Genomic DNA, 25221 nt, shown 5'->3' on the forward strand with positions numbered 1-25221 from the left:
GGGCAATCTGTTAAAGAATGAAAGAAAAATCAAATTTTTATAATTGTCCTGTTTTTTCGCCACCAAAGTAAGTGCTAATAATAACTACTGTAGTAATTTTAGAACCACATTTGTTTTAATGGACTTTAGTTAAATCTTTTAAAATATAATGTAGCAAATAAATATTTCTAAATAGTTGCATTTGAAGATTCTCCCAAATTGTAGTTCCATTTTTATAAAAGTAAGTAAACACAAAACACAGCCATATTTTCTACATGTGCATCTAAAGGCATTCTAAAACTTCGAAGAACATTCACCAAACTGACAAGAGTAGTTATTGCTATGGATGATAGCAGTGTTGGGGTGGGATGGTAGATGGGTAAATGAAATATTGTGCTTTGGGGCTGGGGTGTTATGTGTATTTGATGGAGAAAATATCCATGTATTTCTTATATAATTAAAAGTTGATTCTCCTAAGTGTCTCCTAATAAGCTATTCTACACTGAGGACAGATCTACATTTTTAAATTTACCCATTTTTTTATAACCTACCTGCTCATTCAGTACACCTACCACTACCTAGTATCAGGCATTTTGCTATGCATTTAAGTGTGAACAATGAAAGACACACATGGTCCTGCTCCTCAAGAGTTAATATTCTAGCTGGGGGCAAGTTTTTGTAAGATGCGAACTCATCCATTACTAGACCTCTTCACCTACCCCAAAGCAATTCAGATTCAACATATCTACGCCAAACTAATTTCCTTAACAAAAATTTGGCTACTTCTTATTTCTTTATTGATTCATTACACTAAGAAGGAAACCTTGAGAGTCATCTTAAGCTTTTTTCTTGCCCTCATCCTCTGCAGCTAATAAGATACCAAGTCCTTTCATGCTGGTTTTAAAATTTCTTTTAAATCCATCTCTAACTCTTTTTGTTGGCACTGCAATAGACGTTCTTGTGATGTTCTATCTGTACCATCATAATGCCATTATCTGTTCTTTATTCCTCTGGATACCTACCTACTTCTACTCCAGCATTCATACTACTGTCAGAAAAATCTCTTAACATACGTCTGATTATCCTGCCCTGATGAAAATAGTTTGATTGCCTGTCACTAAGAGAAAAAAAATTCAATATTCATAGTATGACATTCAAGGTCCTTCACAACTTGACCTTAGTCTGCCTTTTCGCCCTTGTCTCCCACTACTTCTTCCCCATTCTTTACTTCAGCCACAGTCAATTTACTATTGCTTTCAAACATGGTATGCCTCTTACAACTCTCTTTCTTTCCTTTTTAAGGGAATGCTCTATATTTCCGCTATGAAAGTTCTCGTCACACTGTCCTTCTGCCCATGTGACATATTATAAATTTTTTTACAAAACCAGGTCAAGTGTCTACCCTAAGGACTACAGTGGAAGCCATCAGGCAGTTAAAGGTTTCCATTGTACATTGTATCTTTTCTTTATTTTTTTAATTTTACTGCTAATATTTAGCACATTTCTTACTGTGTCTGGCACATAGTAAGGAATAAATAAATACTTGTGAAATTATTTATTATGGAATTCTGCTTTGAAGCATAAAAGTATAAACTAGAATTCAACAGCAGTGGAATTTATTAAACTTTTAAAATTTAATTCTTCAAACAGATTTTATGCTGCATGTGTAGTTCTTGGGTTGCAGTATTTACATGAACACAAAATTGTCTATAGGTAAGTAAATTTTTGATACTTCCTAATGGTTTACTTTGGTGTAAATTAGAATTAAAGATAGTTAAAAAGGATATTTTGTCTTTAATCAGCTTCTTAATTTTCACTTTCAGATAATAACTTGACCTCTCTAAAAGTTAAATTTCAATTTTGAAAGACATGGTTAACACTATAATTATATGATGACTTGTTCTGTTCTTGAACCTCCGTCCATTGCATAATTACAGTAGTCAGGTTATAAGTTGGCCTCTGATAACAAAATTCACTAACAGTTTTCATCCTTGTGAATGTTTTATGTTCAACAGATCCACTGCAGAAAGCTTCTGTTAACCAGTACTATTTGAAGGTTTTCCATGATAAGTAGCTTCTGCCAGAGTGTAAAACATCACCCTACTGCCTTTATTAACTCTTGCTGTCAACTAAACAGTGTACTTTGGTGACATAATTGATTTATGTCTGGCACAAGCACCTTTCAAATTGCAGAATTGTAGCAAATAGTCTGTAGCCCAGCAGCTAGCTAGTCTATGGGCCACGCTTGGAATAGCATGGCTCAGGACCAGTGATTTTCAACCTTTCTCATCTCATGGCACACATAAACTAATTACAAAATTCTGCTGTACACCAAAAACTATATTTTCTGCCCATCTGACCAAAAAAAAAAATAGGTGTAATTTGATTCATTCACACCAGACAGCTATTGTGTTGGCTGTTGTCATGTTTTTGTTTGACAACCTGGAAAAGAGGTCACTGCCCCTGACTAAATGATCAGGTGTTGCACATTTTAACAATTCTTGGGGCACACCGGTTGAAAATATAGCTCTAAACCAGACAAATTATGGAAAGGCCAGTCAGAATTAGAAGACTATAAACATCAGTTTATTCAGGACTTCCGGCAAGATGGAGGCATAGGTGGACGCACTGTACCTCCACATACAACCAAGATTAGAACAACAACAATTTAGAGGTAGAATAACACCCAGAACTGACAGAGAATTTATCTGAATGCAAGTCGGACAGCCAAGAAGTTGAAGTAGACCCATTCATCCAGACCAATAGGAGAGGCGGAGACAAGCAGCAGCCGGGGCGCGGGGCACAGAGAACAGGGAGAACTGGGCGCATAAGGCAACCGGGAGTGCATGAGCCATCCGTAGGCCATCTGGGGCATGCAGGATAGCAGCAGGTGGACCCTGAGTACGCAAACAGCAACTGGCAGACCCAGTGAGGCTGCGATTGTGAACCAGGACAGAGCGTGCAGCCCAGGATCCCAGGGAGGGGACTGGGATCCCGGGAGAGCAGAGTTACCGCCATTGTTCCCTCCCGCCCCCGCCCCCACATACAATGTCACAATCTAGTGACTGGGGTACCCAGCCCCAGTGAACACCTAAGGCTCCACCCCTCACCATAACAGGAGTGACATGTCTCAAACAGAAAAACAGATCAATGCTCCAGGGCTCATCCTTTTGAGCGACCAAGAGATTGCCAATCTATCAGATGCACAGTTCAAAACACTGGTGATCAGGAAGCTCACAGAATTGGTTGATTTTGGGTGCAAAGTACGTGAAAAAATGCAGGTTACCATAGAAGAGATGAAGGAAGATGCACGGAAAAATAGGGATGGGAAGGCAACTGGGACTCAAAACAATAGAGTGGACCAGAAGGAAGAAAAAAATACCAAGCAAGAAAGAATGAAGAAATAAGAATTCAAAAAAAATGAGAAGCTTAGGAACCTCCAGGACACCTTTAAACGTTCCAACATCCGAATTATAGGGGTACCAGAAAGGGAAGAGGAAAAGCAACAGATTGAGCACGTATTTGAACAAATAATAAAGGAGAACTTCCCCAGTCTGGCTAAAGAAAAAGACTTCCAGGAAATCCAGAAAGCTCAGAGAACCCCAAAGAAGTTGGACCCAAGAAGAAACACGCCAAGGCACATCATAATTACATTAGCCAAGGTTAAAATGAAGGAGAATCCTAGAAGCAGCAAGAGATAAGGGGACAGTCACCTACAAAGGAATTCCCATCAGACTGTCAGCTGATTTCTCAAAAGAGACCTTACAGGCAAGAAGGGGCTGGAAAGAAATATTCCAAGTCATGAAAGACAAGGACCTATATCCCAGATTACTGTATCCAGCAAAGCTTTCACTTAGAATGGAAGGGCAGATAAAGTGCTTCTCAGATAAGGCCAAGTTAAAGGAGTTCATCATCAACAAGCCCTTATTTTATGAAATGTTAAAGGGACTTATCTAAGGAAAGAAGATAAAGAAGAAACATGTATAGTAAAAGGACAGCAAACTCACAATTAACAATCACACCTAAAGCAAAACCAAAAGAAACTAAGCAAACAACTAGAACAGGAACAGAACCACAGAAATGGAGATCACATGGAAGATTAGCAACAGGGGAGTGAGAGGAGAGAGGGGGAAAAGGTACAGAGAATAAGTAGCATACATTGTAGGTTGAAAATAGATAGGGGGAGGGTAAGAACAGTATGGGAAATGTAGAAGCTAAAGAACTTGTAAGTATGACACATGGACATGACTAAAGGGGGGATATGGGTGGGAGAGGTGTACAGGGTGGAGGGGAGTGAAGGGGGGAAATGGGACAACTGTAATAGCATAATCAATAAAATATATTTTTTAAAAAAACATCAGTTTATTCAAACTTCTAGCAGTATTTTCAAGGTAAAAGTTCCCCATGATCCTATTTTACTCTCAGGATAAAATATTTTCAATTTAATTTGTAATCAATTAGTATGGACACGTAGCTTTCTTTTTATTTTGAATTACACTCTTAGAAAGTTAAACCTCCCCCCCAATACCTTATTTATACTATTAAACATTTCTTTTTTATGGATGGTGTATAGGCATACTTCCAACTTAATCGAAGTCTGATTATCATAATTAACAAATTAATAAAATCTGAGTTAAGTTACTTGAACTCCTTTCATGCTTTAAAATGTATATTTAAATAGAAAAAAACACTTCTCATTAAATATAACAGGCAAATTATTCAGAAAGTATATACAGTAAAAATCTTTTCAAAAGGAAGAAAAATGAATGTTTATAATATAGTATTTAAATCTGAAATCATAACTTGAAATGCTTATTTTGAGTAAAAAGAACATATAGCTCCTAGTGGAATTTTTTTAACTACACTGTCTACTGATTTTATTGATTTTTTTTATTTCCATTTTTTTTTTAATCCTGAACAGAGATTTGAAATTGGATAACTTATTACTAGATACAGAGGGCTTTGTGAAAATTGCTGATTTTGGTCTTTGCAAAGAAGGTAATTGGACAGTTTAAAGTTTCTTTTTTAATAAATTACGTTTCCTTTGTACTTTGTTAGTTTTCAAGTTTGTGGAAAGTAGAATGCATTTTTAACTTTAATTTATTCTTTATTAAAATATTATGGGTTGTTCATGTAACCTCATCACATTATTAAGATTTCTGTGAATATGAATATGGTTAGATTTTCAAAAATTATAGTATAAAACAAAGATTCTCTTTGTATGATTAGTAATGATTCTATTGCTGTTCTACAAAAACACTGGTTAAGCACCAAAGTTTTCACTTTGCTCGGACTGTGTAGAGCACAGGTGGCAAACACAAGGCCGGCAGGCCAAATCCAGCCCTCCACCTTGTTTTATCCAGCCTGGCACCTTGTTTCTACCCAGCAGTGCTGAGTTCTCGCTTAACTGTTAAGGAGTAGTTACATTTATACAGTCCTAAAATTACATTTGGCCCTTTGAAGGCAACTGTGAGTCTGATGTAGCTTTTAGTGAAAATGAGTTTGACACCCCTGATGTAGAGCAAATTACAAATTAGGCCTAATAACTTCTCTTCAGCTTCTTAAAACTTTTACCATTTTTAAATAGGAAAAAAATCTATAGCCCAAGAGTCCTTTCTGTATATTCAAAGTTAAATAAGTAAGCTGGAGAATTTGAATTAGAGGTAGCCTAAAAAAGTGTACAGAGCACGGATTTAGGCACTAGACAGTCTTAGGTTTGAATCCTGGCTTTGCCACTTATTTGCTCTCTATTTTTGGAGTAGTTACTTTTGACCTCATTGAGTATTTGAGTGTTTCCTCAGTTATAAAATAAGTATAATCCTCATTGTTTAGAAATATGATAATTGGAGATCAGTATGTGGCACAGTGCTTGACGCATAGTAAATAGTTATTCTTTCTTACTTTTACATTTAATACATTGTAGTATTATAACAGACATTGTGTGTCCCCCCCTCTACATTGGTAACTTCTTATTTATTCAGCTTTGTTTCCATAGCACATAATATAGTATGTGGTATATCCAAAGTATTCAGTGAATGCTGAATTAATAAGTAGTAAGAGAAGGAATGGGAAAATGAATGAATGAATGAGTGAACTTTGTAAGTATATGTCCATTAGTTACCCACTGACCTCCTAATTACTGAATCCGATAAAACTGTTTTCCTTTTCTTAGATTTCTCTGAATTGGACGCTGTTGATTTATCAATAAAGGCTTTTGTTCTTCAGAGTAAGCCCTTAGCTCATTGCTCTTCACTGATAGTTTTTAACTAGTAACTATATGTTAATGATTCCCAAATCTACTATTTTCCTTCCTAACATATTCAGCTGTCTACTAGACAGCTCTACCTGAATAGTCAATAGACATGTCAAATGCTATATAAACAAAGTTTCTTTTCCTCAGATATTCTAGTTCAGGAATCCCCAACTTCCAGGCCTCAAACCAGGGGGAAAAAATAGGAAAAAAAACTAGCCAGGTCTGTTAGGAGCCAGGCTGCACAGCAGGAAGTGAGCTTGAGGTTATTATTGTCCTTGAATCATCCCAAAACCATCACCTCCCACCCTCCATCCATGGAAAAATTGTCTTCCATGAAGCCAGTCCCTGGTGCCAAAAAAGTTGGGGACCACTGGTCTAGTTCATAGTTGATGATGATGACACAGTCCTCTCAATCTCCCAGTTTGAAAATATGGAATATCCTGGACTGTGTTCTGTGCTCTACTTTCCACATCCAGTTAGTCATCAAGTTGTGCTGGTATCTACCTCCTTAATGTATCTTAAATATTTTATTTCCTCTCTAATGCTGCCTACCGTCATTATATTTTGATAAGCCTCTGAACCTTTCATAGCCTCTTAACCTTTTCTGTCTCCAGTTTTTTTTCTCCCTGAAGTCAGTCAACCATATAAAGGCCAAAATGCTATAAGGGTCCACATAAATACAAACCTAACCATGGCACACCCCTGCTAAAAATCTTCAGTGGCTAAGATTGCTATAGATTGCCCTTCTTGATCTGCTTGCCAGCCTCTCCAGCCTCTCTCTTTCTGCCTGCTATCTGCTTAGTACTTCTGCTTCAGCAGCAACAAACTGCTTACAGTCTGTCTCTCCACCACTGCTACCCATCCCAACTCCATTTGCTAATGTCTGCTCATCCTTCAGACTCAGCTCAAGTGTCACCTGTTCATATAAGCTTCCTGAGACTCCTCTCTTATCCCAACTCTAGAGTTAGCTTTAGGAGTCATTTTTAAGTGTTTCCATAATGATTTTTCTTTACCCTATCATTGTAAAATTATCAATATATATTTGTTTTCCTCCAGTTTCCTGTAGGCTTCTTAAGAATTGTGTCTTAACTGTAATTTGTATGTTCCCGCCACTTGGCAGGGATGCCTAAAAAAATAAGAGATGCTCAGAAAATAGGTATTCAATAACCAGATTAAGTGTGTATTTCTTCATTATCATAAAAATATACATTGTGTATTAAAATAATAATAGCTAACATTTTTGAACACTTACTGTGTGCCAAGCACTTTGCCAAATGCTTCATATTCATTTAAATTATAACAATCTTATGAAGGTTGCTAGATCAGAAGAGGAAACTAGGCTTTGAGGTAAGACAACTTTCCCCATGCTCTCAAGGCTAACAAATGGCAAAGCTGGTATTTAAACCCAGATATTTATAGCTCCAGAGCCTGATGTTAACTACTTACGTGGAGTTTTACCAATTTGAAATTTTAGATAATTGGGCCTACTGTCAATTTCTTTTAAAACTATCAGGACAAGAAAATTTATTAGAATGAATGAAATATAGTAACTATATTACTATAAGTGACATGGTATATATGTATCACATTAAAATACTACAGATTTATAATATTACTATTTTAAAACTAAGAGAAAAATTAGAGTATATTTAACCTAAAAGTATGATATGTGTAATATGTTCTAGTTATATAATCAGGGCACAGAATAAAAATCAGTGAATTAGTTCTGTTTCTATGTTTGTTAACCAGTTTTTTCCTAATCTTGGCCAAGGCATTTAAAAGGATTGTATAATATATGTATTTTTTTCATTCAATTCTTTTTACAAATAGTATTTTGAAGAAAAAACAATATGACCAATGTTAAGGGAATTTTGCAAACAAAAATTCTCCCACCCTAATGTGCTCATATATTTAATTATGCTCTTCATGACTTGATCTGTAGACTTACAAATTTGTTTCAGAGTTCAGTCATTAAAAATGCATACCTTTTTATATTTAGAATTGAGGTCTTTTCTTTTAAGTGCTTTCATAAGAAGATGCTTATGAGCTTTTAACACTTTAGAATGCGTTGAGCCATTATCTTCAATATGTAGAATGTATATTTGATTAACTAAATTATAGGGAATGTATATTTGAAAACTAGTTAGCTAAAATTATTAAAACCATATCTCTATATTATATAACACATTTGGTGAACTCTTGATTTTCCAAAGGTTGCTTTGTGGTAATTTCCAAACTATACTTAAGGTTATTTTTATAATGAAGCAAATAAACTTACTAAAAAGATTGAATTAAAAAGATGATAGAAATTTAAGCCTACAATTAGTTCCTTTTGTTGCAACTTCTTGGCATCGCTTGTAATGACAAGAAAGAGAAAATAAAGTATGAAAGCTTTTTATTTTTACCCATTAATTAAATAATAAAGTTGCTATTGCACAGTTTTCTCCATACCAGTCTTTAACATTTTCTTTAAAAGTCTTTGGTATATTGTGAGTTTGGTCATCACATATTAATCATGCAACTTAATTTTGTTTCCTAAGGATATCTTCTAATTTTTATTCTAGACTTTTTTCTTTGCTAACAAATTATTAAATTTTACCTCTTTCAGGAATGGGGTATGGAGACAGAACAAGCACATTTTGTGGTACTCCTGAATTTCTTGCCCCCGAAGTCTTAACAGAAACATCCTATACAAGGGCTGTAGATTGGTGGGGACTTGGTGTACTTATATATGAAATGCTTGTTGGAGAGGTAAGCAGTAAAAATGGGTTGGAAAGAAAAGAGGAAAGATGAGTGAAAGAATAAAGCATGCCATTTATAAAACCACTCAATATATTATTGCATAAGTGGAACTTGTTATAAAAATATTTATAATATATTAATAACTGCCTCTGATTCTAAGATATAATAATACAGATAGATCACTTCATAGGCAATAGAATAAGAGGAAACCTAATGAAAAGAATGTACTCTATATCTGTAAAGAAAAGTCAGCTATATCTTAGTCAAAAATAAATGTTACTTTCAAAAAACAATACAGCAGAATTTAAAAAATTAACTTTTTTTTCCACACTGTTTCCTTTAGATTTACTTGAAATAAATTTCTGGAGATAATTTAGTACACAGAAATTTTTACCATTTAGGAAATAGTGAATTATATCCAATTAATAAGGCAGTAATGAGAGGCTAATCTATTTTGTTATAAATTGTTGAAAATGATAAATTAGGGTAAGAATCAATATTTAGACAAGCAATTGAAAACTACTTCAAAGGGCTTGATAACCTGGAGATGCAAGAAACATTATCTTATGGGATTGGTTCATTGTTCTACAGTTTCCCCACTGCCAGCAATCCTTCTTGTACATTCTTGGCATAAATAAGTTAGTAGCTTAATGGATGAATGACCAAATTATTGAATGTCAGTTATTTCTAAAATTTTGTTCTGTGATGTCATGTAGTGGGCACTCATTCCAAACAAGCAAATAATAATTGATTCAAATGACACCCCTTTTTGGAATGTCAAATTGGAGTGAAATACTTGGAAAAGGAAGGAAAGAAATGTTTATCCTGTGCTAAGCACTTTTGTATGTCCTTAATAAATGTTAGCTTATTTAATTTTTCGGCAACCTTTGATATGCTCAACATTAGTCCTTACATCCAATTTTCAGTTGTGTAAGGGAGACAGCAGAGGTTTGAAGACAACTTTAAGTCACAGTTCTCATGTGGTAGAGCTTGGATTTTAAACCTGGCTCTCTGACTTCAGAATCTGTCTCTAAACCGTTATGCTTTGCTACTTCCAGAATAGGGTATTGAATCCACCAACCTGTTTCTATTCTTAAAACCAGTGGTCCAGAACTGAATTTTTTACATCTCTTTAGAAAAGCTACTGTATGATGTTTTAGGGTTGAAAGATGTATTTTATCCCTAGTCCATGGTGGTCTTTATACTTTCTAAGAATGCCAGAAGTACTCATAATAGTTGTTTCTATAAATTCAGGCATACTTCAGATCCCTTTTTAAAAATAACATTTTTGTTGCTTTGTTTTTTAAATATAGCATTCAGTTACATATGAGATTTAAGTTACCAAAGACTGTGTTTACTAAACTATGATAAAAGTGAGGTTTGGCCAAAGTTTCCATCTAATTTCTCTATTACAAATAATTGAAAACTCTGGCTATATCATGCATATTCAAATTTGTATTTGAAATTTGTATCTGTATTTGTGCAAGTTTTGAAGACTGGGAAGACCCCAGGAATAAACAAATGTACCAGGTCTCCTTTTCCCGTGCCAAATGATGTATCAGTGAAGTAACCTTAGATACGGGGATTAGATGTTTAACATCTGAATACATTATTGCATTTTTATGTGTGTTTAAACAGTTGCATTAGTGTTTTGTTGTTAGCTTAAAAACTATTTGAAGAAACAAGAATTTTAACATCTTAACAAATATGAAGACAGATCTTTACGATTCAAAGACTTATTAGAATGACTGTTTTAAACACAAAATTGACCGAGTAAAATACAAAAGTGCTTTGAATTACCACTTGAAATTCTGGTTGAGAGTCCTTATGAAATAGAATTTCCCCCTGACTTATCTCAATTCCAGAAAGAAATTATATTGTCCCCACATGGAAGGTATTTGATTTATGTATTTTGAATGAGTGAATGATAAGTGAAGTTTGACAAAAAAGTTTGAAATTATCTTAGATATAAGCAATGGCATGGGCAGCTCAGCTTCAGGAAGTTGGGTTCTGAATTCATTTTCATAGCTTCCTTAGGTCAAAGAACCCTCTCTTCCTATTGATATTGCCTGGTATGTGGTTCTTATTCTTCAGTACCTTATAGGAAGCAGGCAATCAAATCTAAGCCATCTGAAATGCTGAGGTAATAATAACAGGTGAAATTCTGTGGTAATAATTTTATAGCCACATTTTCAACATGGTTGAGAGCTTATGTTATATTGAATGGGGTTTAACTACTTTTTTATGACTTGGTTTCATTTTTGTCCTATGAGTAATAATTTTAATACTCTGTTTCTTACCGAAATGCCCCAAGACCTATTGTGTATAGAACAATAAATATGCCTGGAAACATGTGGCTTTTGAGTTCCTTTCAGCTTAATTTTGTTGGCAGCTGCTTCTTAGTGCAGTTATTATACCTGCAAAATTTCTAATTGTTTTATGACGATTAATTTACTGTTGACTGTGAAATTCAAAGCATATCCATATCTGATCTGTTGCCACAAACTCCATGCTTTCCTCTGTAGTAACACTTATTATCATATTCACCTGCTCATTTCCTTCTGTCTTTCCACAATATTGACCTTCTTAAAGTTTGTGTCTATTATCTAAATATTTCCCACTGTCTAGTAGACCCTTAAAATATTTATTGTCTGGCTAAATAAATGAATTAAATAAAGCAATTGAATGGAATGAAATGAAAAATGATACTAAGTGATTTGACCAAATTTGTTAAAGGCCTGTGAATAAATTCAAGGAAGATTCAGTAAAGAGTGTATTGTATATCCTATGGACAACAGATATGTGTCTGTTGTGGCTTCTTCTAGTCCTTGTTTGTGTGGGTATTTTTGTGGGGGATTTTATTATTATTATTATTTTTTAATTTGTAGAGAGGGAAAGAAACATCATTGTGTGGTTGCCTCTTGAGAGTCCCTTATTGGGGACCTGGCCTGCAACCCAGGCATGTGCCCTGACCGGGAATCAAGCCACCGACCCTTTGGTTCACAAGCAGGCAATCAGTCCACTGAGCCACACCAGCCAGAGCTGGTTCTTGTTTTTTATTGTATTTTTTTCCATTACCATTTATTCCATATGCCGTCTCCTACCTCCACCCATCCCCCTCCTCCCAGCAATCACCACACTGATGTTCATGACCATCAGTTCTTTTTCTTTTTTGCTCAGTCCCTCCAGCTCCTAATCCCCGCCACCCCTAGAGCTGTCAGCCTGCTCTCTACCTATGAGTCTGTCTCTACTTTGTTAGTTCAGTTTGACCACCTGGTTCTTGATTGTTCTTTGGATAGCGATAAGATTTTACTGAAAATTATTTTGACTTACACAAAGATATTTCTTCTAGTCTCCGTTTCCTGGTGATGATGAAGAGGAGGTTTTTGACAGTATTGTCAATGATGAAGTAAGGTATCCAAGGTTCTTATCCACAGAAGCCATTTCAATAATGAGAAGGGTAAGAATTAATGGTTTATAAACTACTCAAATTTTTTATATTGAAGGACATTTCTCAGTGGAACTCTAAAAGTTGTTCATAGATGCATGCTTTAGACAAATACATACCAAAAAGAAATCTAGATCATTGCAGGTTATGAGAATATTTATCAGTGAAGTTGCTGTTTTTATTTGAACATTTTTGGTTTATCTTGTTAGCTATTAAGAAGAAATCCAGAGAGGCGCCTTGGAGCTGGTGAGAAAGATGCAGAGGATGTAAAAAAACACCCATTTTTTCGAGTAAGTATGAAAGTTTAGGGTTTTATTGTTTTTTTTTTTTTTTTTCTGAAACTAACAATCAGGAGTAGGAAACTAAAGCAATCATTTTATATTTTGTAATCTAGCTAATTGATTGGATTGCTCTCATGGACAAAAAAGTAAAGCCGCCATTTGTACCTACCATTAGAGGACGGGAAGATGTTAGTAATTTTGATGATGAATTTACCTCAGAAGCACCTATTCTGACTCCACCTCGAGAACCAAGGATACTTTCAGAAGAGGAGCAAGACATGTTCAGAGATTTTGACTACATTGCTGATTGGTGTTAAGTTCCTAGACACTGTGAAACCAAACAGACTGACTACAAGATGACCTCTTAAAAATAGCAAACCTTTCATTTGCTGTCTGTGCCACCAGTAGCTTCTGAGTTCGTTGTTTTTTTTTTTTTTAAACACATGAAGATTTGTTTTAAAGTACTTCTAATACCTTCTTGAAAAAGTAGTTTCTTGATGTATTTTCAGCATAAATCTGAGCACTGGAAACAGTTTCATGGAGTTTAAGCTGAATGAGTATCAGCCATGAAAATCTATCACAAATACTTTTGGATCAATAGTCTTAAAAAAAAAAAAAAGGAAGGAACTTTCCTCTATAGTCCCTAGTTTTGCCATATGCCTGCCTTTAGCAAAAGGAAAATGAATCAGTTAACTTCACTTAGCTGTATTTTTAAAATGGAAAAAGGGCTTGGGATGCTATTCCTATTCACAAATAGTATGATTCTTTTTAAATAAGGCAAATGCTCTTATTTTTTTAAAGAAATTACTGTGATGTCAAAAAAAGTAGTGGTAGTTTATGCACACTTTTAGGCTTTTTTAATGAATTGATGTCTTGTTTTATAAATTTTTTTATATTTATTAGGAGAAAATTTTTATTGCCTTATCTTTACCAACCATGTAACAGAACCTCATAGCTTTTCAACAGAGCTACTTGCCAAACAATTTTTGTTTATTAGACCATTATGAAATGAACAGGAAAAACTAAACATCAACATTTACTACAAAGTATAAGAATGAGAACTTCTGATTAGCCTGAACCAAGATACTGTGTTACCTATATGCATTCCCAAAGTCTAGACCCTCAGTATGTTCAGTCATGCCTTCTTCCAAAATCAGTGAACTGAGTAATGCTTTTCTTGATATTCATTGTACATTTTATCAAACTAGTTCATCTTGTTTTTGTATCTACTGTAGAAGGGAACTATATCTTTGTTAAAACATAGAGATTATTATGGTATACATGCTGTGAACATGTATATTTGCAAGTTGTAATGTATTCTATGTTGTAGGTTTATTATTTAATTTCACCACTTCATCACTTTTGTACAGTGGCCAAGCAGACACCTCAAACTCCAGCATTTACATTAAGTGCATTTGTACATTTTAGGCCACTGGATCCAGATTTTATATTGGCAGTTACTAAGGGCAAAAGCAATATATTATAACAGAATGTATAAATATTTTTGATAAAACAGTCTATATTTTATAAAAATTATTATAACACTAAAGCTGTACCTCAAAAGTCTCAAAAATAATTTGATCAAGTACTTTTTACAACTCTTCAGAGGATCCTTTTTGTGGCTTTTTTAATGCTCTTATAGGAAAGTCTTTTTGTAAGCCATGACTTTTCCACTTGCCTGGAGTTGTTTTTGGGTTTTTTTATTTGTTTGTTCATTTGTTTCTCCCTTCCAGCCCATAATTTCATTGTTTCTCTTTAGTTCAATAACAACGTCTTTGATTCTGTGCTTATTAGCATATTAGGGTCATCATACCTCAGGAATAGCAAGTTGTTAACTAACCATAGTAAATTAACCATTTAATCGCAGTGATCTCGTGTGTTAAAAATTGTTCGTTTAAATATGAGAAACATGAAAGCACATTTGTTTATAAAGAGTTGAGCTAAAAACATTTATAAATAGTTCAGCCTAACCAGGGTGTGCTGGCATGTTTTTATTGTACTCTCAGAGCAATTAAAATTGTTCAGAGATAATTCATATTTCCTCTCAAACTGATTATTACCCAAGATCCTTTGGGGAATGATCTTCTAGATAGAGGACTATATTGTTTCAAGTTATTTTTAAATGCCAGTTAACTTTTGGTAAAGGACAGTAGAGGATCTTAGCTTAATTGTCTGGCTTTAATTTAAACAGTATTAACACAACATTAAAAAAACACTAAATACTTTTGAGGTACAGTCTGTTCACCTTTTCTGGTTCTCAAAAATGTATAAAAAGCGATGTCTAAAGTAGGCTTTTAGCATTAAAAACTGACAGCGTTTTTGTAACTACACAATGTACAGAAATTTTTTAAAAATTGAAGCCAATCACTAAAAAAATTAGAGGGCAGGGTATATTCACACAATTAAGCTGAAGAAAGCACTAATTTTTTCTGTAGTTTTAAATATATATTTTAGTCAGATTTTAAAATTTTAAACTCTATAGAGTGTAAATATATTTTGCTATTACTGTATGTATAAGTGACTGCTCAAGCACTTTGTGAGGAAATTTGGATGTTTTAGAATGGTACACTATGCATTCAGATGAAATGTGCCTTTAACTATGTCATTCTAAGAAAAAAAGTGTTTTGCAGTCATGAATTACCACGAATGCACAAATTAAAATTTAAATAGATTGTACTTTGTAACTTTGGTTTTAAGTATTATTTCTTTTTGGAAACTTGCTGTTGGTCAACTGTGCATTAGCCTTACTATAGTCAAGATCTCAAAGACTTTAACTTTAGTTACCTTTCTTACAAGTACTTTTTGTCCTGGGGAAGAGCAAAATCATGAAGATTCACAGCAAGTTGTTCTCTTGACTGGTAATAATGGGAAAACTTTTCATCTTACTCCTGTAAGGTCAGTAGCATTTATTATTCAATGGATATTAATGAAATGCCTTCTGTGGGCTATACACTGAGGATAGAAAGGTAGGAGAAACATCAGAGTCTTCACAAATAAAGAATGGTATGCATTAATGCTAAAATGCAAGCACTTTATTTTATGTACTTTTTTCTTGTTTGGGGATAATGTACTTAATTTTAAGACCTGACCTTTCAGAAAATAGTAAATGTAAACAGAATACTAACCATACTATAGTCATTCAAAAATTACAAATGAAATATTTTAGAAATATAAATGATCCATGCTATTTCTGTAACACAAATTGGAATCATAATGGAAATTGTTATTGTATGTTGACTAGGTTAATACTGCTTTATAGATTCCAATCTAACACAAATTTATATAGGTATTACTGATCTTCCCAAAAAACTTAGGGTATGAGAAACCCAAAAGAGCAAATGGCAATCCATGGATCATAATTGTAATTTAGAATTCTTATTTACCTTCTTGCTATATTTTGAAGTATACTGCCTCTGTAAGATATTAACCTTCTATATGTATATGTATGTATTTATAAACATATGTATATAAATATATACATGTATTAATAGAGGTTAGCTTTTAAATAGCCTCTAAGTGTCAAAAGCCTTGCCTAATTTTCACTTACAGTATTATAACTAACTAGAAGCTCCAAAACCTCCATAATTTGAGGCATTTTTGGTCTCATTATAGGAGTGGTGTCTGGCAGCCCTTCACCCCAAAACAGCAAACATGAGCATTTATCTGGACAAGCTAAGGCTTCAGCACCAAGAGTTAGGGAGTGCTGCAACACAAAAGTGAGACTACTCAAAGGCTGGGACTAGAAGCTAAGTCCACGTAGGCCAGAGACCTAGGAAGCTGGAGAAGGTAATAAAAGCCAGAGTGGCAGAGAGCTGGCTTTGAAAATGCAGGTGCCCAGAAGAAGTGGGGTTGCCAAGGATGGATTCCTCTCGCAACATTATGAGGATAACCTTGCAACTGCAGTAGAATTTCTGTTTTGTGCTCGAACCCTCTAAAATCCTCAAGTTCCAGTTTGAAAGTCGTTTTCTTTCTACAATAGAATCAATAGTTTTGAAGGAAAGCTTCTCCAAAATGGAACAAAGGTCTTCACAAAGTGAGGTTAAGAAATACACTGTCAAAAATCACCAAACACATGACAGACAGCAAGCTAATTTGAATAAGAACCAACAAAAAAATACTAAAATTTAGATACTACAAAAGAATTCAAGTGTTAGAATTTTCAGATACAATATATAAAATGTTATGTATAAAATGTTTATACAGACTACCAGTCAAGATAGAAGCATAGGTAAGTCATGCGTGGCCTCCTTGCACAGCCATAAGAAGGATCACAACTAACTTCAAAACAAAAAAGACCAAAAATTGAACTGTATGGAAGTCCAACAACCAAGGATCTAAAGAAGCCAAATTCATCCAGACGGTAGAAGGGGAAGAGACAGCGAGCCAGGGCAGAGAGGACACGGTGTGTCAGTGGCAAGGCAGGGGCGACAGCAGCCAGTAAAACAGGCAGTCCCACATTCACATATGGTGGATAAAATCGGGAGGGACACCTTGGGAAGCAAGCTGTCTCCAGCCCCAGGCCACAGTGTACAGCCCCGGGTTCCAGTGCCAGGAAATTAAGTCTCCTAACTTCTGGCTTGAAGAATCAAAGACTGCTGGTGTCTCAAGAGAGTCCATTTAAAGGGCCCACATGGTCCTAAAACAAACACAAACCCACCCACTCTGGGAACCACTACCAGGGCAGCAGGTAGAGGGGCACCAGTCATATGTGGGAAGCGGGTGAAGTGACTGGAAATGGGGTGAATGCCCAGCAAGCCTCTAGCAGCCAAACAGTGGCACTGTCCGTTCTCCAACCCCTCCCTCACATACAGAGCCACACAGCAGTGAAGCAAGCTGAACCACCCAGCAGATACCTGAAGGCTCCACCACACACAACTTAAAAGGAGTGCTGTGAGAGTCAAAGCAGTGCTACCTGATAACACAAAAACAAACACAGGGAGGCTGCCAAATGGAGGAGACAAAGAAATATGGCCCAAATGAAAGAACAGAACAAAAACCCAGAAAAAGAACTACAGTAGGTGAAGTGGAGATAGCCAGTCTGTCAGATACAGAGTTCAAAACACTGATGATATGGATGCTCAGATGTCTCACTGAGTATGGCAAAAACGTAAGGGAAGAAATGAAGGCTACACTAAGTGAAATAAAGAAAAATCCACAAGGAACCAACATTTAAGGGAAGGAAGCCAAGGTTCAAATCAACAATTTGTAACATAAGAAAGAAACAATCAACCAGAACAGAATGAAGAAATAATTTAAAAAAAAAAAAAAAAAAAAGAGAGAATAAGGAGACTGGGATATCTCCAAAAGTGCCAACATATGAATCATAGGGTACCAGAAGGAAAAGAGGAAGGGCAAGAAATTGAAAACTTATTTGAAAAAATAAAACTTTATTAACTTGATGACAGAAATAGACATACAAGTCCAGGAATCACAGAGTCCAGAACAAGTTGGACCCAAAGAGGACCACACCAAGACACATTGTCATTAAAATGCCAAAGATTAAAGATAGAGAATCTCAAAAGCAGCAGGAGAAGAGAGTTACCTACAAAAGAGTTCCCATAAGACTTATCAGTTGATTTCTCAAACTTTGCAAGCAAGAAGGAACTCATAAGAAGTATTCAAAGTGATGAAAAGCAAGGACTTATAACCAATACTACTCTATCCAGCAAAGCTATCTTTTAGAAAGAAGGGCAAATGAAGTGCTTCCCAGACAAAGTAAAACTAGAGGAGTTCATCATCACCAAGCCATTATTACATGAAATGGTAAAGGGGCTTATTTAAAAAGAAGGTCAATATTATGAACATTAAAATGAGAACAGACTCAAAACTATCAACAACTGAATCTAAAAAGCAAAAACTAAGCAACTAGAACAGGAACAGAATCACACATATGGAAACCATTTAGAGTGTTATCATTGTGGAGGGGGAAGGGTAGGAATGGGAAGAAAGGTACAGAGATTAAGAAGCGTAATTGGTAGGTGCAAACAGATGGGGTTATTAAGAATAGTGCAGGAAATGGAGAAGCCAAAGAATGTATATGCATGAATCATGGACATGAACTAAGTGGGGGGTGGGGGGGGAGGCAGTTGCTGAAGGGAAGGGGTTACTGTATGGAGGGTGAGAAAGGGGGAAAATTAGGATAACTATAATAGCATAATCACTAAAATATACTTTAGCTCTGGCTGGTGTGGCTCAGTGGATTGAGCACTGGGGCTGGGCTATGAAGCAGAGGGTCGCTGGTTCGGTTCCCGGTCAGGGCACATGACTGGGTTGCAGGCCAGGTTCCCCAGTGTGGGGAGCATGAGAGGCAACCACATGTTTCTCTCCCTCTCTTTCTCCCTCCCTTCCCCTCTGTCTAAAAATAATAAGTAAAATCTTAAAAAAAATAAAAAATATACTTAAAAATGTTTATATACCTAAAATTACTAGGATAGACATAAAATTAAATTCTAAAGATGTTAATGAACATGTTTAAAATCTAAAATGAAGAATATAATTGATCAAATTTGAAACTGAGTGGAAGGGTTAACAGCAGATTAGATAGATTAAACAATTGTAAGCTAGAAGATACATCTGTAAAATCACCCCAAATCAAATAGAAGATAAAGAAAAGGAAAATTTGAAAGGAAGGTTAAGAGATACAGCAGACAGAATTGAGACCCAGGAGGAAAGAATTTAAGAGAGGCAATAATTAGATAAAGGCTGCAAATTGTCCACAGCTGGAATATATTCAAAAAGTACAATATTCTCCACATAGGATAAATATAAATATGCATAGAACAATTGAAACTACAGACCACCAAACATAATATCCTGGAACTACCCAGAGAAAAAGGACTAGTTGTCTATAAAGGACAGACTAATAGCTGACTTCTCAGTAGCTACAGTGCGAGCAGCTGAATATTGTCTTAAGAGCATTAGAAAACAAAATGTCAACCTGGAATTGTATACATAGAAAGTGAAAAAAAAATTTAAGAATGCAAGCAAATATTTTTAAAGGACAGTTTATTATCAGGGTTCCTACTCTAAAGGAAGTGCTTTAACAAGAAGGAGAATGGTGTCAGAATGATGATCTAAGGTACAAAAAGGCTTGTGAAACAAATAAAATTGTAAACACTTGAGTAGCTCTCAATAAACCAAGTCAATAGGTGGATGATTTTGTTCTGGACAGCAGTAATAAAAAATTGAGATAGGGAAGGTCAGAGCTAAGGTAGTCTATTGTATTTTTGGAGTATCCGGGAATTGATTCACTTTAGTTAAAGGTACATCGTAAAATATCAAGAATATTCACTCAAAGAATGTAGTGCATATAAATTCCAAAGTAAAAGCTGATATGGTGAAATTAAATTCAAATATATTAGTATTCACAATGTAAATAGAGTAAACTCACAGCTAAATGCAAGGTATAGATTTTTTAAAATCTGCTTTATAATATTTATGAAAGGTACATCTAAAATAGAGAAGTTGAAAGTAAGAATATGAGGAAAAATATATAAAATGGTAAAATAAACATGAAGCTCTATTTAAAAGAGATTGTAGGTCTGTCATGTAAAAATAAGTATCACCAACAAACAACCATTATGATGTATTTCTACGTAATAAAATTCATTTAGCCAAAAAGATATAATAATTTTAAACATGTATGTCTCCAATTAAAATAGTCTAAATACATACAGAAAAAATTGTTAGTTTCTTAAACTAACAAATACTCATTGGGGTAGAAGATTTCTACTTACATTATTGGACAAAGAACTTTCTAAAATCAGCAAAGATAGAAGATTTGAACAAAACAAGTAGTTTTGTCCAATGGACATAAATAGAATTCTGCATCCAGCAACTAAGAGATTCCACATTCTTTTCAAGCACACATGGAACATTGCTTTAAAACTTCACCCAAGGATTTGCTCATTGATTTGAGAGAGAGGAAGGGGAGGAGGGGAGAGAGAAAAACATAAATGAGAGAAGTATAATTCGGTTGCCTCCCATATGCGCCCTGACAGAATAAAAGAACAACTTTTAGGTGGCCAGGACAATACTCTAACCAACTAAGCCACCGGGCCAGGCCCACATGGAGCATCTTTAAATACTTTAAATAATAGATGGAGAAATAATAGTGGTAATTAAAAATGTACTAACTGAATAATAGTAAAAATATTACATACCAAAATTTGATACAGAGCAAAAATGGTTATTCCAGAGAACTTTATAAACTAAAATGCTTATTAGAAAAGGGAGAGTTAAAAATTAATTATATTGTGGGTCAAGATGGTGACATAGGTAAACACGGCTAGCCTCTTCCCACAACCACATCAAAATTACTACTAAAATATAGAACAACCATTATTCAGATCCATCAGAAATCATGTTGATTGGAAGTCTTGACAACTACACATTTAAAGAAACCACATCCATCCAGACTGGTAGAAGGGGTGGAGACACGGAACGGGCTGGTCCCATACCACCGTGTATGGTAGGTAAAAATGCAGAAGGGTTGTCTCAGGAGCAAGGAGTCCCAGCTCCACACCAGGCATTCCAACCCAGAATCCCATAACTTTTGGCTGCAAAATCCAGCAAGGATTGAGTTGGTGGGAGGAATTGCTGGAGTCCCAAGTAGTTGCTCTTAAAGAGTACACTCAGACTCCCTCTGAGCTCAACCACTGGGATAGCAGCTTGAAAGGCACCAGTGGCAAATGGAGAGACTGAAGTGTCTGGCATCAAGGCAAGCGCTGGGAGTCTGCTTTCTCCCAGAAAGAAAGGCAGACAGAGGTCAATGTCCCTTTTCTGAACCCTCTCTCCACAGAGCCACAGACACAGCATGCTGGAGCCCTATATGAGGCTTCATCAACCTGGTTATCACTGTTTGCCCTGACCTGGAAATCCCCAGAGACTCAGTCCTATCCAGTTTTATGGGCCCACCCAAGCTACTTTTCCATATGAGTGGTTGGTATTGGCTCATGCTTTACAACTTACTAAATCCTCTCAAACAAGCAACAGCCAGCTTTAGGGAACCCCAGCCCCCATAGGTCTTGCTAAGTGGCCCCTGTTATCGGCAGCCGGGAATCTCCAAGTCCAGCACAATTAGCAGCCATCTCAGATTGCTTGTAGCTCAGGCAGGGTGGCCCCAAGCAAAACACAGGTGGATGGCTAACCTTAGTTGGTCTGCACCAACTGGAAAACCCCAGAGCCTGTGCACCTAGTGAACAGCTAAAGACCACATCAGAGCACAGCCACCCTGCCCCCGCATAGCTGCTGCTCAGTGGAGGGTGGGGGACATTGGTCATAGCCAGTCCTTGCAGCTGACTGGCCGGAGTAAATCCCTCCTGTTGACCTATCTATACCAACCAAGCCTCAGCTACAAGAGGAGGTGTACTCAACCCACAAGAAGGGCACACCTCAAGCATCCAGCTTGGGTGGTAGGGGAGGTTGTGCCACTGGACCCTACAGGACATCTACTACATTAGGCCACACTACCAAGGCAGGGAGCCATAGCAGCTCTACATATTAGAGCTAATATGAGCTCTAATATGTAGAGCTGCTATGAAGAAACTAATATGTAGGAACTAATGCAGGAAGCTGCGAAAATGAGACAAACATGGCCCAAATGATAAAACATCAAAACTCCAGAAAAAGAACTAAACAAAATGGAGATAAACAATCTATCAGTTGCAGAGTTCAAAACATTGGTGATACGAATGCTCAAGGAGCTTAGTGAGGACCTTAATAGTATAAAAAAGATCCAGTAAGAAAGGATACACTAAATGAAATAAAGAAGAATATACAGGCAAGCAGCAGTAGAGTGGATGAAGCTGAGAATCACATCAGTGATTTGGAATATAAGGAAGCAAAAGACAACCAATCAGAATGAGAAAAATGAATCAAAAATTAAAAACAAAAATGAGGATAGTGTAAGCAGCCTCTGGGATAACTTCAAGTATTCCAAAGTCATGAAAAGCAGGAACCTACAACCAAGATTCCTGTACTCAGCAAAGCTATCATTTAGAATCGAAGGGCAGATAAAGAGCTCCCCAGGCAAGAAGAAACTAAAGGAGTTCATCATCGCCAAACCATTATATGAAATGTTAAAGGGACTTGTTTAAGAAAAAAAGATCAAAACTATGAACAATAAAATGTCGATAAATGCATATCTATCAACAATTGAATCTAAAAAACAGACTAAGCAAAATAGAAAAACAGACAGAATCATGGATACAGAAAGGGTTTTGATGGTTGCCCGATGGGAGGGTTGTATGAGGGAACAAGTGAAGAGGTGAGGGGTTAAAAGAATAAGAAGTACAAATGGGTACTTACAGAATAGCCATGGGGATGTAAAGTACAGCAGTGGTCCACTTGTTTGGCATCAGGGACTGCTTTCATGGAAGACAACTATTCCACAGACTGGGGGGAGAGGGGGTTCTTTTGGGATGATTCAAGTGCATTACGTTTACTATGCACTTTATTTCTATTATTAACTTGTAATATATAATGAAATAATTATAGAACTTACAATAATGCAGATCAGTAGCAGCCCTGAGCCTGTTTTCCTGCAACTAGAGGGTTCCACCTTGGGGTGATGGGCAACAGTGACACCTGAAGTGTATTGCTTATGTCCAGGTTACCCTCTAACCTTATTTTGGTTACTGTCACCACAGAAAACCCTGCCTCACAAAGATGGGATGTTGGAAATGGAAGCAGGCTTTTCAGTGCTTTTTGTGGCAATCTCAGGATATTCTACCTTGACTTTAATCTAGAACGTGTGGGAATTTGAAGTTGTCTCAAACATACTTCTAAAGCCACCATCACTTGCACTCGCAAGCAGTTGACCCTCTTCTCATTGGGGCTAAGTCTGTTCACCTGGCTTATTCACAAATTGGTAGTAGATCCATTCCTTCCCAGTTTGGGGGTCTTTTGTGATAGGAAAGTAATGCTCATACTCTGAACAAAAACAGATAGGTAATCATGCACCAACTTGGAGAAAGAAGGTCCTGGCTTAGTCTCTTTCAAAATCTCTGCTAATGTTTCAAACATCAAAAAATCCCGATGTTGACTTGTTGCCCCCAAATTCCAGTTTGGTTTTGAATGCAGCCACTTTATTTGCCAACTTGAACACAGTTTTCGTTCTCCCCTGAAATGGCAGATTGAGTTTGTTGAGCAGGTTGAGTACATCACACAAATAAGCAATTTTGTGACCCATTCTGTGTCACTGAAATGTGGTGCCAGTGGTGACTTCTCAAGTCTCTGGAGCGGCTCTCATAACTCAGAAACTTTTGCCAGTGATCTACCTTTAGAAATCGATCTCACTTCTGTGTATACAAGATGTGTGCACTCCGCATCCATCTTCTCAGAGAGTTGCATCAACAGAGGTGAGTTAAGGGCATGTACTTTAATGTGGTTGATCATTTTAATCACATTCCGCAAAACGTTAAGTTTAGGTGATGTTTTTCGGCTAGCCAGCGCTTCTCTGTGGACAACACACTGTGTAGACTCACATTCAGAAGCAACTTCTGTGACCCAAATAGTGAAACCAGAAAGCCATACAGTCATGGCAACCACTCCATCCATACATATTCTGACACAAAATGACCAACTCAGCCGTCCTGATAGTAGTCATTCAAAGACTTGAACAGTTCTGCAGCTGTGGTGTTGACTGGCAATAAAAGTACACATCACATCTTGTGTGCATCCCCCTGGAACTATATTGCACAAAAACAAGCATTGTTGTCTTGTCAACATCAGCAGACTCGTCCACCTGGGTTGTGTTACTGCAGTGACTCATTAGTTTTGACAGTTGTGCCTCAATATCCTCTGCTATTGCATCAGTTGACCTAGTTATGGTGCTAAGCAAAACGAGAACACATGCCACCTTTTGAACTTCATCCTCTCCTGAAAGTTCACAACAGATGTCCTTAGCAGCAGGCAAGGTCAACTCTTCTTCACCAATAGTAAAGGGTTCCTTAGCTTTAACAATGAGGTCAGCCACTAAGAATGATGCTCTTGGTGCAGACACATTTGATGAAGGGGTAGCCTTTGATGATTGCTTCTTTGTGTTCATGATTTTTGGGGGTTTGAAAAACTCCAAAGGCTTACCTTTTGATGCAGGGTGCTTGGTCTCCATGTGGCGAAGCAGTTTTGAAGGTTTCATGGCTTCATTTGATAGCCAGTTGCCACGTACAAAGTGGGCTTGTAGGATGTGAATCACCTGTTGGAATGAACCCATAGTTTAAGTAGGACTGTTGGTATTTTCTTTTAAATGCGGCTTTCTTTTTGTGGGCAGTCTTAGAGTCTTCTGCTGTCCCATCATTGGGTCTTTCCCCCTTTTCAAAGGAGCTCTCCAGCGATGCTTGTTTTTTACTCAGTTTGGCTAGGGTGAGCATGTGGGCTTACCAAAATTGTGGCTGAGACAAGAACACAGTGCAGGAAAGGGGGCAGACAGAAGTGGTAAATAAAATAATGGGCAGGGCGCACATGGACTAAAATAAGTGTCAGATTCTGACTTAAAGTCAGCCACCCAGTGCAGCTGT

At 36.4% G+C, this 25221-nt stretch overlaps 1 protein-coding gene across 2 annotated transcripts in view; it reads left to right on the forward strand.

Moving 5' to 3' along the window:
- The window catches only part of PKN2 (protein kinase N2), a 115824-nt gene extending 100096 nt beyond the window's left edge, over positions 1–15728 (forward strand). For both annotated transcript variants that reach the window (XM_028514208.2, XM_028514209.2), the window contains exons 17-22: positions 1630–1692; positions 4901–4977; positions 8841–8983; positions 12327–12434; positions 12632–12712; positions 12817–15728. In XM_028514208.2, the coding sequence (XP_028370009.1) occupies positions 1630–1692; positions 4901–4977; positions 8841–8983; positions 12327–12434; positions 12632–12712; positions 12817–13020 (676 nt within the window). In that variant the 3' untranslated portion in view covers positions 13021–15728. The remainder of the gene's footprint in view (positions 1–1629; positions 1693–4900; positions 4978–8840; positions 8984–12326; positions 12435–12631; positions 12713–12816) is intronic.
- Positions 15729–25221: the final 9493 nt, after the last annotated feature.

This window comes from Phyllostomus discolor, chromosome 5 (genome assembly GCF_004126475.2).
Source record: "Phyllostomus discolor isolate MPI-MPIP mPhyDis1 chromosome 5, mPhyDis1.pri.v3, whole genome shotgun sequence".
Taxonomy (NCBI): domain Eukaryota; kingdom Metazoa; phylum Chordata; class Mammalia; order Chiroptera; family Phyllostomidae; genus Phyllostomus; species Phyllostomus discolor.